The sequence below is a fragment of the Chelonia mydas genome, chromosome 2, assembly GCF_015237465.2.
Source record: "Chelonia mydas isolate rCheMyd1 chromosome 2, rCheMyd1.pri.v2, whole genome shotgun sequence".
In the NCBI taxonomy this organism is placed as follows: Eukaryota; Metazoa; Chordata; order Testudines; family Cheloniidae; genus Chelonia; species Chelonia mydas.
The window spans coordinates 203708623-203721118 of record NC_057850.1 but is presented as its reverse complement, the minus strand read 5'-3'; the positions used below and the strand labels follow the sequence as shown (position 1 = coordinate 203721118).

General features: G+C 38.9%; 1 protein-coding gene across 1 annotated transcript in view; it reads left to right on the top strand.

Moving 5' to 3' along the window:
* The window catches only part of DNAH11 (dynein axonemal heavy chain 11), a 277792-nt gene that overhangs the window by 249764 nt on the left and 15532 nt on the right, over positions 1 to 12496 (top strand). Inside the window, exons 74-76 of the mRNA XM_037890566.2 lie at positions 1570 to 1797; positions 6215 to 6406; positions 10668 to 10787. Coding sequence (XP_037746494.1) covers positions 1570 to 1797; positions 6215 to 6406; positions 10668 to 10787 — 540 coding nt within the window. The remainder of the gene's footprint in view (positions 1 to 1569; positions 1798 to 6214; positions 6407 to 10667; positions 10788 to 12496) is intronic.

Sequence of the window (12496 nt, the reverse complement as noted above, 5' to 3'; positions counted from 1 at the left end):
TTCTGAGCCACCACTCATGGCATTTTCGTGCCACTCACAAAAATGGTTCTACCTGAAACCAGTGTTTCTAGGCCTCTGGAGTCAGTCCCTCTCAATCCAGAATGGCTGCCTTCACTGCCAGATAGGAGATCACCTGCTCTTTGCTTATTGGTTGGTAAATGGCCTGAGCTTTGCCCATTAGGAATGGTGCTACAGGTTGTTCCTTCTCATCCTGCATTGCTTGCCACTCTCTCAAACATTCAGAGGAAGCCTTTGGGATTGTGTTTTGGTCCCTGCTTTGGCAGGCCTGGGGCCAGCCAGCTCATGGGTCCATCACCAACCGTGTTGCCCAGCATTCCTTAGCCCAACTGTTCTGTAACCACACTTGTTGAAAGGGGCCATCTTGTCACTTCTGTTTAATGGCGAACTGTGCCTCCTGCTGTTTCTGCACGTTCTTCATCAATTACATGAGCAGAATCTGGGGCGGCTGCTGCTGCTGTTCTTGTTGCCGCTGTACCATGGCCATCTGCTGCTGCTGTCCTGTTAACAGGCAGGTCGCAGCCTCCATTTTTCCTCTGACCCACCCAAATGTGGTATGGGACAGTCAATATCATGGGCTCAGCTTTCTCTTCACTGGGCACCAAAGATCCACCTTACTGCCTCCCCCCTAGTATCTGAGACTGATTTGAGATGCCCACATTCTCCACCATCTGTGACACGACAAGGCTTCTCCCATATCTGAGAGGCATACACTGCCACACCCAATCTTCTTTCCTTTAGGTATATTGTCCAAACATAAGCCAATAAACAAACAAGACACCAGTCCCTTCGCTCATCTTTTGTCCTAGGGTTTCGTGGACTCTCTTCCCTAGGATCTCTGGTAATCCTGCTTCTGGCAGCTTTGTAGTCCCAGCCAACTCCCTTTGCTTCAGCCAGTCCTCCTTCAGCTCTGCTGCTCTTCTGGAATAGCAGCTCCAGGGCAACCTTCCTAGGCACCTGGCCCCTTACTCCAGAGGCCACCACTGGAGTTAGTGCCACTCCTCTGGGGTTCCTCTTCCCAGGCACAATGTGTCCTAATCACTCCTTCTCTTCCTGCCCTGTGACAGGCCTTTATAGCCCCAGGTGTAGCACTTCCCCCTTCAACAGGGTCACCTGGGCTCACCTGCTCTGACACAGGGGAGGTGAGCCCAGTCTATTCACAGGGACCAGCTGCCCCATGACAGGGCCCAGTTCCACAAAACACTTTAGTATGTGCTTAAGAGCTTTGCTGAAGAGGGGTGAAATTACTCATATGCTTAAAGTTAACCACGTGTTTTAGTGCCTTGCTAAATCAACGCTTGAAACCTTCAGAGGCTAGTGAAGTATCTGCTAATGTAACCGATGTCCTTCTTAGAATCCTTAATTTTTCTGCTTCTGCACCAGCAGCTCATTTAATAGTGAAATGTCATTTGGAGTTGAGTGCCTGTTCCTTTTCATGAAACTGCCTTAACAGTGTTTTTAAAGGTATTTTTACCATGTGTGTATATTTCACATCTGAAATAATAAACCTATTCTTAACTCACAATGAATATGTTACATGTTTTCCAACAGAACGTTCATCTAGTAGCCAAATGGTTGGGGACCTTAGAAAAACTCCTTGAACAATACAGCAAAGGAAGCCACTCGGATTTCCGAGCCTTTATGAGTGCTGAACCAGCTCCAACCCCAGAAGAACACATCATCCCTCAAGGAATTCTAGAAAACTCAATTAAAATTACCAGTGAACCCCCTACTGGGGTGCTGGCTAATTTGCATGCTGCCCTCTATAACTTTGACCAGGTAAGAACAACATTTACATAATCTATGGGTTTGGGTTTTTTTAATTACTACAAACTTTTGTAAATAACTGGTCTACCAGGGCTGGGAGCTTGTTGCTGGGGTCACCATATCCATTCCATATGAAAACAAAGGTCACAGAAGGCTAACCAGCTCTGCCCTATCCTGCCTCCTTGTAATCAATTTCCCATCATCATGGGGCAAAATGCTTCAGATACTATCCCTGATGGTATTTCCCAGTATTAGGTAGTGGAGCAGTATAGGGTTAACCAACACAATGCTTTCCTTTTGTCAGTCAGGAAGCAGCACATCAGACATGTAGCTGTATTGGCCACCTCAACATCAGAGAAATGTTGCTGTGGCCCAGCATTTGATACTCTGCCTCCCAACTAGCGATCTAAGAGTGCCATGTCAGCTCCCTCTTTCCTATCGTGACGTCTTCCAACCACTGACAGCTCCCCCACGGCTGCAAATTCCTGCCAGTGCCTGTTACATATAATCATCTTATTATTCTTACATATAATCTTAGTAGGAGTAGTATTTTTAATTCTCAGAAAGAGATTTTATAGCCCAAATCATGGTGGTGTATCCTTCTCTATTATCAGTAGGTGGCATGTGTCCATCCATCTCTTTTCCTTGGTAGCCCTAGCTCTTCCGGAGGTGGATGGATGAGTTGATTGAGGGTGATTTGAGGGAGCAGGGAGGTTGGTGTGGGTGGTATAATGTTGGAAAGAGGCAGGAAGGACTTTTCTTCTTTGGTTAGATCTACGAGCGTCACTGTGTCTGGACACCCTACTTTGTTTTTTTAAAGTGGATATTATGTAATGCTTGTTCGTTCCAGCAGCACATTACAGAAAGGGCTGGCTTAAAGAACCACTTGCAGAGTTCCCCAGTGTCTGGGATTCCCCAGATTTTGAAGAGTCTCCACAGTGATTGCTACAATACTTCAACAAAATAGGCAGGGCTGCCTAGTGTGTCAAACAGCCCTGGGGCAATGGGAGGCCAGCATAATGTAAGCCTTGTGACTGAAATGTACCATGCACATGCTGAGCAGACAAAGGCCAGGCTGAGCATCAGGCATGTATGTAAGTGGGACTTTGCACAGTTCAGCTGGCACAAAGTAGAGGATTCTGGCCATAGTTGGTCAAGTAGTACAGGGAAAAGTCCACAGACAAAAATCGAGCTTATACAGTTTGACTGGCTCCTGTGCCAGCCACTCCACCACTTCCTCAGGTATGGGGGAAACCATTAGCTACTGTGATAGTAAATTGGTATTACTGTAGATTGTTTAACTGAAAGGCATGTGAATGGCGATCTATTTCAATGTAACAGCAATTCTGGTTCTTGAAAAGTTTGTGTATTTCTTAATTGAGGTGAATTTATGTAAATTATAGAAACTCAAACTACATAAACTAAATTTCAATAAGACCTGTTGATAATCTCTACAATGAGACCTCCAGGTAATTTTTTAAACCTCAGTCTTGTTCCTTTTTAAATATGGTGAATATTATTTTCTTTTATGATGATGAAGCAAAAACCCTTATTTCCTTACAGATTAATTCCAAGGTTGATGAATTAGGTACTTAAGATGAATCATCTCTTTCACTTGCCTTTAATGTTAATATTTGTAACATTCTTGATCATCCATGTTAATGTGTATGCCATAAGCCAGCAATATGACCGTAAATTGACAGAAAACAGTGATTGTTGTATGCAATATCTTGACTCTCTTATTGATTGCCTCTACAATTAATTTTTATTATTTATTGTAACTTCAAGTTTATTTAGTGGCCTTTTTCTTTAGTTTTGAGTCTGATTGTAATGTCACAGCCTTTTTTTTTTGCAAGCCAACTGTTTTGACTCTATTTTGAAACTATAAAAAAAATTCCTTCTCACAAAAAAAGAAAACCCAACAAAATGTATATAACGAGTTCATTAGTAGTCCCAGTTCTTCCCCAAAGAAAAGCCTTAGTGAAGGATTTAACCTTACTCTAAAAGTAGAATTGGTTGAGTACACAATATTTATGAACATTTGCTCCATTTCAAATGACTCTTTTAATTTTCTGGGCACAATGTGGTTTTTTTGTGCACAAATGTTTAGGGACTGGCTGCATACCCTTTTTATGAATTCCTTTTCTTGTATACAAGTAAGGGTATTTGCTGATTGATGTTGGTCTGTCACTATTCACCTGTATAAAAAAATGTTTTAAAACTGCTGGGAAGGAAAGAATAGGAAGAGGAAGCAATGGCCAACTGCCTCAGGGCCTTGCCAGCAAGGAGATGTAAGGGGAAAGGGGGGCTTAAAAATGGGAGAATAGCGTTCCTTGACACCTATTTCTCCCTTGACACCCTGTTCCTCTTGGAGTCTGTTCCTCTGGGAGGACTTGTAGATCACTTTCCAGTTTCAGTTCAGGTCAGCCCTTCTACAACAAGGTAAGCTGTGCTTACAGAATCAAGCTCATCCATCTCATTGAAATGTGCCAAGGTAAAGACTATTATAACTGTATGTACTTTAGTATTCTAGTGATTCAAATATTTTATATACAGGAATTTTGTATCTAGCACACACGAAGGCAGGGCCTGAAGTTATTTGCCTTGATAAAAATGAGGCATGAGAGTGAAAATTTTAAATGCCACTGTTCTAAGGAACCCCTTTGGGTAACACAGAATACAGAGAACTCCACGTCAGGTTTTCTGGGCCAGAGAAATGGCAGTTGTGATGTGAGGCTGGCAGAGGAAATGAAGGAGGAGATTCTGGAAGATTCCTAAGGGAAATAATTGTGTGTACTCTTGGTTAAGCGGACAGTTTTTATAGTGGTAATTTTTGTTGTACAACTATATAGTTGTTTATAATACATCGTCACAGCATTTTTTTTAATAGAAAGCTGAAATATATTGGCAAAGACTGTTTTTAGCAAAAGCATGTTTCACGGAATTGTTTAGCTAAAATATTACTGAACTATGGTGAGGTCTTCAAAAATGGGAAATGCCGTTATGCCTAGGAGGGTTGTTTATCTGAAACGTGAATCTTAAAGCTGGCACAAAGGAGAAATTATTGCAACTTTGATTTTCTGACATCTTTATTCATCCTGGGATGTTGAAAAGGCATCTACTAAGAAATAGTTCTCATACAGACAGGACATCCTGAAATTTGAAGAGATCCTTTAATTTAACTCTGCTCTAAATTAAGATATGGCTCACTTGTTTAGAAATTGATAATCCAGTTCAAATCTTTTAAAAAGGTGAGATTTCAACAGGAAACTCTAGTTGTATTTTCTTACGGTTGTCAGTCAGTGGTGGTTGAGGCAAACTTTTGTGCTATGGACTCTTTGCAGCTATATCAAGACTAAGTTAAGTACTTACTGTCTTTATTATGTTTCTTGTAAAGTTATTTGACATTTCAGTAGGAGCAGCTGCAGTTTTAAAAAACATTCATTACACTATATAGCCAGCCCCAGGTAGGGCAAATTTTGTGTTGTATGGATTTCTATATGCAGGTCAGGAAGATTGAGTCAGATTCATAAATCTTACACCAATATTGTATTTCTGATTATTTAATTCACTAATTTGACCAGAAGAAATTTTGTTATAGGACTTGATGCTCCCCATCATGAGATGTTTCCCAGTCTTTGTGTGGGGGAAACATGTTCTCCTGCTCACAATTTCCTACTCATTCTTCCACTGGGGAAGGTGATTTGCCTTGACAGCCAGAGATTTAGCCCCCAGAAATTTTTATACTTAAGATGATATGATATCAAAAATCAATTGTAATATTAGTTACTTCTTACACACAATTATGACAATTCAAAAGAGCTTGGGGGTGCCAGGAATGTAGATTCAGGATCATACTTTAGAAAAACATTTTAAAGTTTGACTTGGGAACTTAAAAAAAAAAAAAGAAGAAGAAGAAGCTGTACAGAAACTCCTATTTCCAAGCTTCTGTCAATGAAGACTAAAGAAAACAATTAAATCACAATTACCAAACATACCTTTTTTGGAAAAAGCACATAAAATCTGAGTGAGAGTGATAACTTCTCTATGGAATTTCTACCCTATAGAATTCTATAGTGAGAATACCATTCTCTGTGAGATTGTCTTTAAGGTGGTCTATTTTATAAAAATGTCCTCTATTATAAGATTGTTGAGTAATATTAGAAACTTATTTAATTTCTACAGTCATATTGGGTTAAATAAGGGCAATACAGTGCTCCTTCTTAGATAATTTATCTGGTCAGCAATTCTGTTTAACTATAATAAAAGTATATAAAGTGAAAAATACTTAGGCTCCAATCTTGCTAACAACGCTCTATTTGCATAACTTCAAAAGTGTGAGTAGTCCCATTGACCCAAGTAAGGCAACTATGCCTATACAGTAATGTAATGGTCATTGGATAAAAACATTGCTTTTCTTCTTTGGCAGGATACACTTGAATTGTGCACCAGGGAGACGGAGTTTAAAAGCATACTCTTTTCTCTGTGCTACTTTCATACTTGTATGGCTGGGAGGCTCAAGTTTGGACCACAAGGCTGGAATCGAAGATATCCTTTCAATACTGGAGATCTCACCATTTGTGTCAATGTCCTCTACAACTATTTAGAGGCACACACTAAAGTAAGAATTAGTAGTCAAGTAACCTTTTACCAAGATTGTTCTGAATCTGTCAGTCTTGGATACAGGAGTGGAACATAATTTCTCTCTGCAGCTGTTATTAAAATAGCTTACATTATATGCATCTATTGCTGAGTATGAAAATATACCAGAGCAAAGGTTTTTCAGCAGTGGATGCTTGAACTTCATAATATAGGTCAAACCAGTTTCACATCAGCAGCTTAGTGCAAAAAAAAAATGTCCTTCATTATGTTAACAAAAACAGTGGTTTACATGTGCATATATGCCAAATTCATTAGGCAGGTAATGAAGCATTTGCACAAATGTAATTACATACAGCAATTCTGACAGTTCATAACACTGCATTAATAATCACTACAATTAGTTCTGATGATGGAAGCAATTTACAACACGTCACATGTATAAATAATGGTGCATTTCCTGCATGTGTCATTATTATGTATTAAGGATACCACCTTGTTGTGACTTTCTCTGTAATGTTCCCCCGAGTGGAAGTTAAGGGTAGATGAGTGATTTTATTTCTGAGCTACAGCATATTTTACAGTTGTGTGGTTTAAATACTCGGTTAATGTCATTTTTTAAGTTCTGTAAATCCAAAGCCTGAATAATAGAATGATTATTCAGCATTTAATGGGGTAGATAGTAAGTAGGCTCTCTGATACTACCTTTTTCAATAACTTAGACATTTCAGAGATCAGCAGAGGGTTTTTTAAAAAAAAAATATGTGAAATGTTACCTTCAATGACATACATTTACTTATGTGTCCCGGTTTGTAGTCATTACATGTATTTGTTCTTGTTGTCCTTTTATTCTTTTCATTGATGCTTTTTACTAATAGGACATGAGATTGAATTTCCTTCATTTGGTATTTAGTGTCACATTTGAAATAATTGCTTAATTTTATAGTGGTGATTTAACAATGGTTCTCATTTAGAAAATGACTCTCTAAAATCAGCTTATTCCAACCCTTATTTTTCTTTACTGATAAATCTCCTTCTCTCTTTAGGCTCTGTTCTCAAAATAACTATTCATAAGCTTAATAAGTAGCTACTAGTAGCTGAAAGCCATGCTGTCATATGGGTATAATATATAAAGTCATGTGTGTGTTTAAAAAAAAGTTAAAAAGAGGCCAAAAATGGCTGAGAATTTAAAAATCGGTTGGTAGCAGACCACGAATCTCAGCAATGATTGAACCTAATGATATTCTAAACAAAAAGAGCTCTCAACCATACTACTTGTTGTTTCCATCACTTCACGCTGACTCGACAGACGTTGCTAGTTGTGTGGGTGGTTCTGTTGATTTGTGTGAGTGGCAGTTGGGTGCACAGGTGTGGCGGTTTGGCCAAGTAATCCACCATTTGTGCAGTCTCCCCTATATAACCAATTAAGCTGTTACATGCAAATTAGCTGTAAAGTAAGGATGGTAATTGGTTGAGTTACTTCTGATATCATAGTTATCAATGGGCTAGTCTACAATAGAAGTACTACATCGCTACATCTGGTGAAAACACTCTATGCTGAAGGGAGAGAGCTCTCCTGTTGGTATAATAAATCCACCTCTGTGTGAGGTGGTAGCTACATTGGCAGCAGAAACTCTCCTGCTGACATAGTGCTGTCCACATCACCTACGGCTCTTGGTGTGGCATAGACACATGCTTTACTGTAGCTGTACGCTGCCTGGGTATAATCTGTAAAGTCAAAATGGTTGAGAACTTAAAAAACTATATGGTAACAGACCACAACAACCAGAGATGATTCAGTCTGGTGATATTCTGAATAATAAGAGTTCTTGGCCATACTTGTAGCTGCTTCCATTGCTTCACACGGACTCAACACACGTTTTAGGCTTCAGAGGGACACAGAGTGTGATTCCTGGACTCTTATTATATAAATACTAGTTCGGGTGGGAAGTAGGAGAGAGAATTACTAAACCTTGCCTTTTGGTAGTATTGCATACTTTTCATATTAATAATATTTTGTGGGTTAGCAGGTTGCATCACATTGCATTGTAGCTTTATGGTTATTTAAAAATGTAAGTACAAGAGGAAAAAAGGAATCTTAAAAGCATCAAAATGTGGCGTGAAGACAGAGCCAAATCCTGCTCATCTTGCTCATTTGGGACTATTTGCGTTAGTAAGATGAGCAAGAATTGACCCATGGAGCACAAAGCCTATGTTGAAGACTGGGGGCAGATTCTCAGCTGGGGTAAATTTTCACAGCTTCATTGAAGGCAATGGTGCCTATGACATTTTACACCAGCTGAGGACCTTATCTTTTGGACACTTAATCCTCTTGTGGCTCTGAGCTGACACGACCCAATCCACTTCCCCATGAGTGAAATTCCCTTCACCCACACAAAGCCCAAGTATTATATGAGCTCTCTGCAAGTGGAATTCAGAGTGGTTGTGGAGACAAAATCAACCCAGGGCCCAGGTGCAGGGCTTCTGTTCAACCCACTCCTTCACCCATCACACTTGTTTTTCAAGTATATGGGATAGAACAGCGACCAGCTGTGTAGGGTATTGGGGCTATTTGATCCTTCCACTATGTGGCTTTCTGTACCAGTATATATGAGACCTTTCCTGTGGCATGCAATTGTGTAGGCACCCCTGTGCAGCTGCTGAGTAGGTAAACTCCTCCTACAGCATAGCCCCTGTGCTGGACTGGAGTAGTGTGGAGGTTGAATTTCTCTCTCCATGAACACATCAGGCTAATTTCCTACACAGTACAATGTTATTATGCAAACCTGTTATCCAAAAAGCCCTTTTATCCAAAACAGAGAACATGTCCCTGATCTCTTGTGATTACACGGAAATTTCTCTCTTAAATCAGAAGCCTTGATTATCTAAACGTTGTCAATGTTCCCCATGACATGTGGCTAATTGAGGTTATACTGAATTAGAATATTGCTATACTCTTGTAAGACACACTCACTTTGAACAAGGTTATCTGGCACAAAGAGAAAAAGCAATTTCCTGACCAACAAATACCAGTGTATTGAAATAAATATATAGTAGATTGAGAAATGTATTAGTAGCATTTTTATAGCCAATAAGGAGAAAAACTTGTTTAATTGTGAGTTTATTCTTTTTTTATTCTGAACCAAAAGTTAATATTCTTCTTAGAGATGTGCTGTTCAGCCTTTCCTGAGGCAGTATGTAGCACAGTTTATTACATTCTGGTGACTTCTTTCTCTTTTTCATTCAGTTCAAACCAGTTTAAAAGGAAGGTGCAATAAGACTTTCACTTATTCAAATTCAAATAAACTTGTAGCAAGCACACTGGAGTAGCTGTAGCTATTTTACTTGTTCTGTTCTGTCACATCATGCAACATACAAAGCCTATAATTAAGGTTTTTACTTGAACTGTTAGGAGGCAAATACTGCCCCCGAGGGTGTAAAGGTTTCTGTCTGGAAAGGCTTCATCACAAACTGGCAAATTTTGCAAACCAAGGATAGCAAAGAGAGGCTTTGAATCTTGCTAAGCCAAATAAAAAAAGAGACAGTGGTTTCTTGAGTAAAATATGCTACTATCATTAATCAGAAACTGGAGGTATGGCACTATGACCATAACCACAATGAACATAACCCTCAAGCGATTTGGTAGTGATAGCAAAAATATTAATTCCATTTTTACTGAAATTCTTGAATGCATCCCAAATTCAAATAATATAGACTTTCACTTACTCAGTATTTTCTAGTGAGGAGATATAAAAAACTGCAATCAGATAAAAGTTTTTGTTTTCCCCCTTAAAACAGACCTGGTAGTTAGTAGGTTTCCTTCCAGTTGCTCATAAGGACTATGTTTTCAAAGGTCTGGATAGGGAAATACATATATCCCTCAATGAGTTATGTTCTCTTACCTCATGGAGTGTTTTGAAAATGTACTTTGCTCCGTAAAAGATTTTTCATAAGGGCTAGACTAAAAATCATGACTTATGGCACAAGTGATATTGGTTTGCACAATTAGTGATTTTTAACTGAAACCATGATATTTTTAATCAGATATCTATATATACACCTATAACTGGAATTTTTTTTTAAACCCATATTGCAGTATGGTTATTTTCTAAATAGAAAATAATGAGAATACCTAATGTTTGCAACTTCTCAGGAAAGTGTTTTGATTTTCTTTTGTTCTGATGAAGCATTTTTCATGCATTATTATTCTGTGTGACTTTGGTTTGTCCTTTGGAAAGCTGACTTGTTGTTTGTTTAATTATGCATTCCATTATCTTCTGTAGGTTCCATGGGAAGATTTTCGTTATCTCTTTGGTGAGATTATGTATGGTGGACACATCACTGATGACTGGGACCGCAAACTGTGTCATATGTATTTAGAGGAATTCATGAGCCCAGCTATGGTAATTTTTTATATATACCTAAATACTCTAATTTTTCAATATTACAAGAAATAAAATATTTTCTCTTTAATTTTAATACGTTAAATGCCATGATGAATATTTCTTCAATGATCTGATTTGCTAAGAGCTGAAGCATTTTGAGGTGACACTCAGCCCCACCCCATCCATACAAAAATCTTGTATATCTGTCTTGGAATAAATGATCCGATTTGTAATGAGTGTGGTACTTCATCACAAAAAAAATCTTGTCTGCAAGGCTTTTGTAACTTGGTATATTGCTTACTTAAGTGCTTTTGCAAATACCCATAGTTTAGCAACATGTATTAAGTGTTTTGGGACAATACTATATAGTGTATAGAGTAGCCAACTGAACTGCATTCTGAACAGTGTATTTAGGTAACAGGTTTTCCTATTAAAAATTAACCCCTCTTTGATGCACTCATGTTTTGAAAACTCTTGGTGGGGTAGAAAAGCTGCACAATTGAAAGATACTTCAGTTATGGCACCACAGAGTGACACACATACCAGACACCCAAGAACCTACACTTACTTATCTTATATTTTCTTTTCTTGTTCATGAAAAGCATCAGAGCAGAATGGCTTTCCCTTCTTTTCTGGTGTTTTCAGAATATGAGAAGCAATAATAGACCACTTCTCCCTTTCTGCCACTCCCACTGCATTTCTGACTCTTAGCTGCAGCTACAGCAAACGCCCCCCGCCCCCGACCCCCACCACCACCAGATGTATGTAGCACAATGTATATTAATCTTAGAAATCTGGAGTTGGACAACATTGTCCATCCCTCCAAAGGGCAAAATTTCCAAAAATGTTTCTAAATCCACAGCTTCTGCATAGTTGTTTCTGTGCTGTGACAGAACATAAAGCATGAAAAATCCTGGATTTACCTAATTTTCTTTCTAGAAATCCCAGTGACTGTGTTGGCATTACTTTACTCTAAATTTCTCTGGCTGCTTCTCTTAAGTTTATTAACTAGTCAAAGAGTGGAGAAATGACTATACTGAAAACAGATTTTTAATTTTTTTTACAATTTTATTATTTTGCTTTGTCCAAACAGCTTATAGGTGGGGGCAGGGGAGAATTAACATGTAAGCCTTGAGCAGATCATTTCTGGAGCTTGGATAACTTAGGGGAAATTGACTTTTCACCCTTGCCATTGTAGTTGAAGTCTGTCTTGAAGGTTCTAAGTGAAATGAGTGCACTTGTGTCTCCTCAATCCCTAATGAGCAGGTTTTCATATGTCAAAAAGCCACACTCAGTTTAATACAATTGGAAGTCGCTGTTCAGAAGAAGACGCTGGAGTTAGTTACCATGGAGATGGAAGGATAAACACTACTGTACTTCTGACCTCTACAGAGGCTGATTTCTCCAAATGACAGCTGAGGTCATGGGGTTAGTGTGGGAAGCTCATTCCATGTTTCTGCTCTGTGTCTAGCCTATGGATAAGTAAAGAATTACTGTTTCCAGCCTAGGCAGTCCATTAACCTTCACAAGCCTGAACTTTCATTCAAATAATTGTAAAATAAATATAGGTGGTGAAACCTGAGGAGAATCACTGGTGTTTGTATGCCCTTTGGAAAGTTTAGGTACCCAACCCTGAGTAAAGATCCACTGATGTTTAAATAATGAGATGGTACATTTTCAAGCTTTTGCTGTAATAGGACAATGTTACTCCCCTAAATTACCAGAGG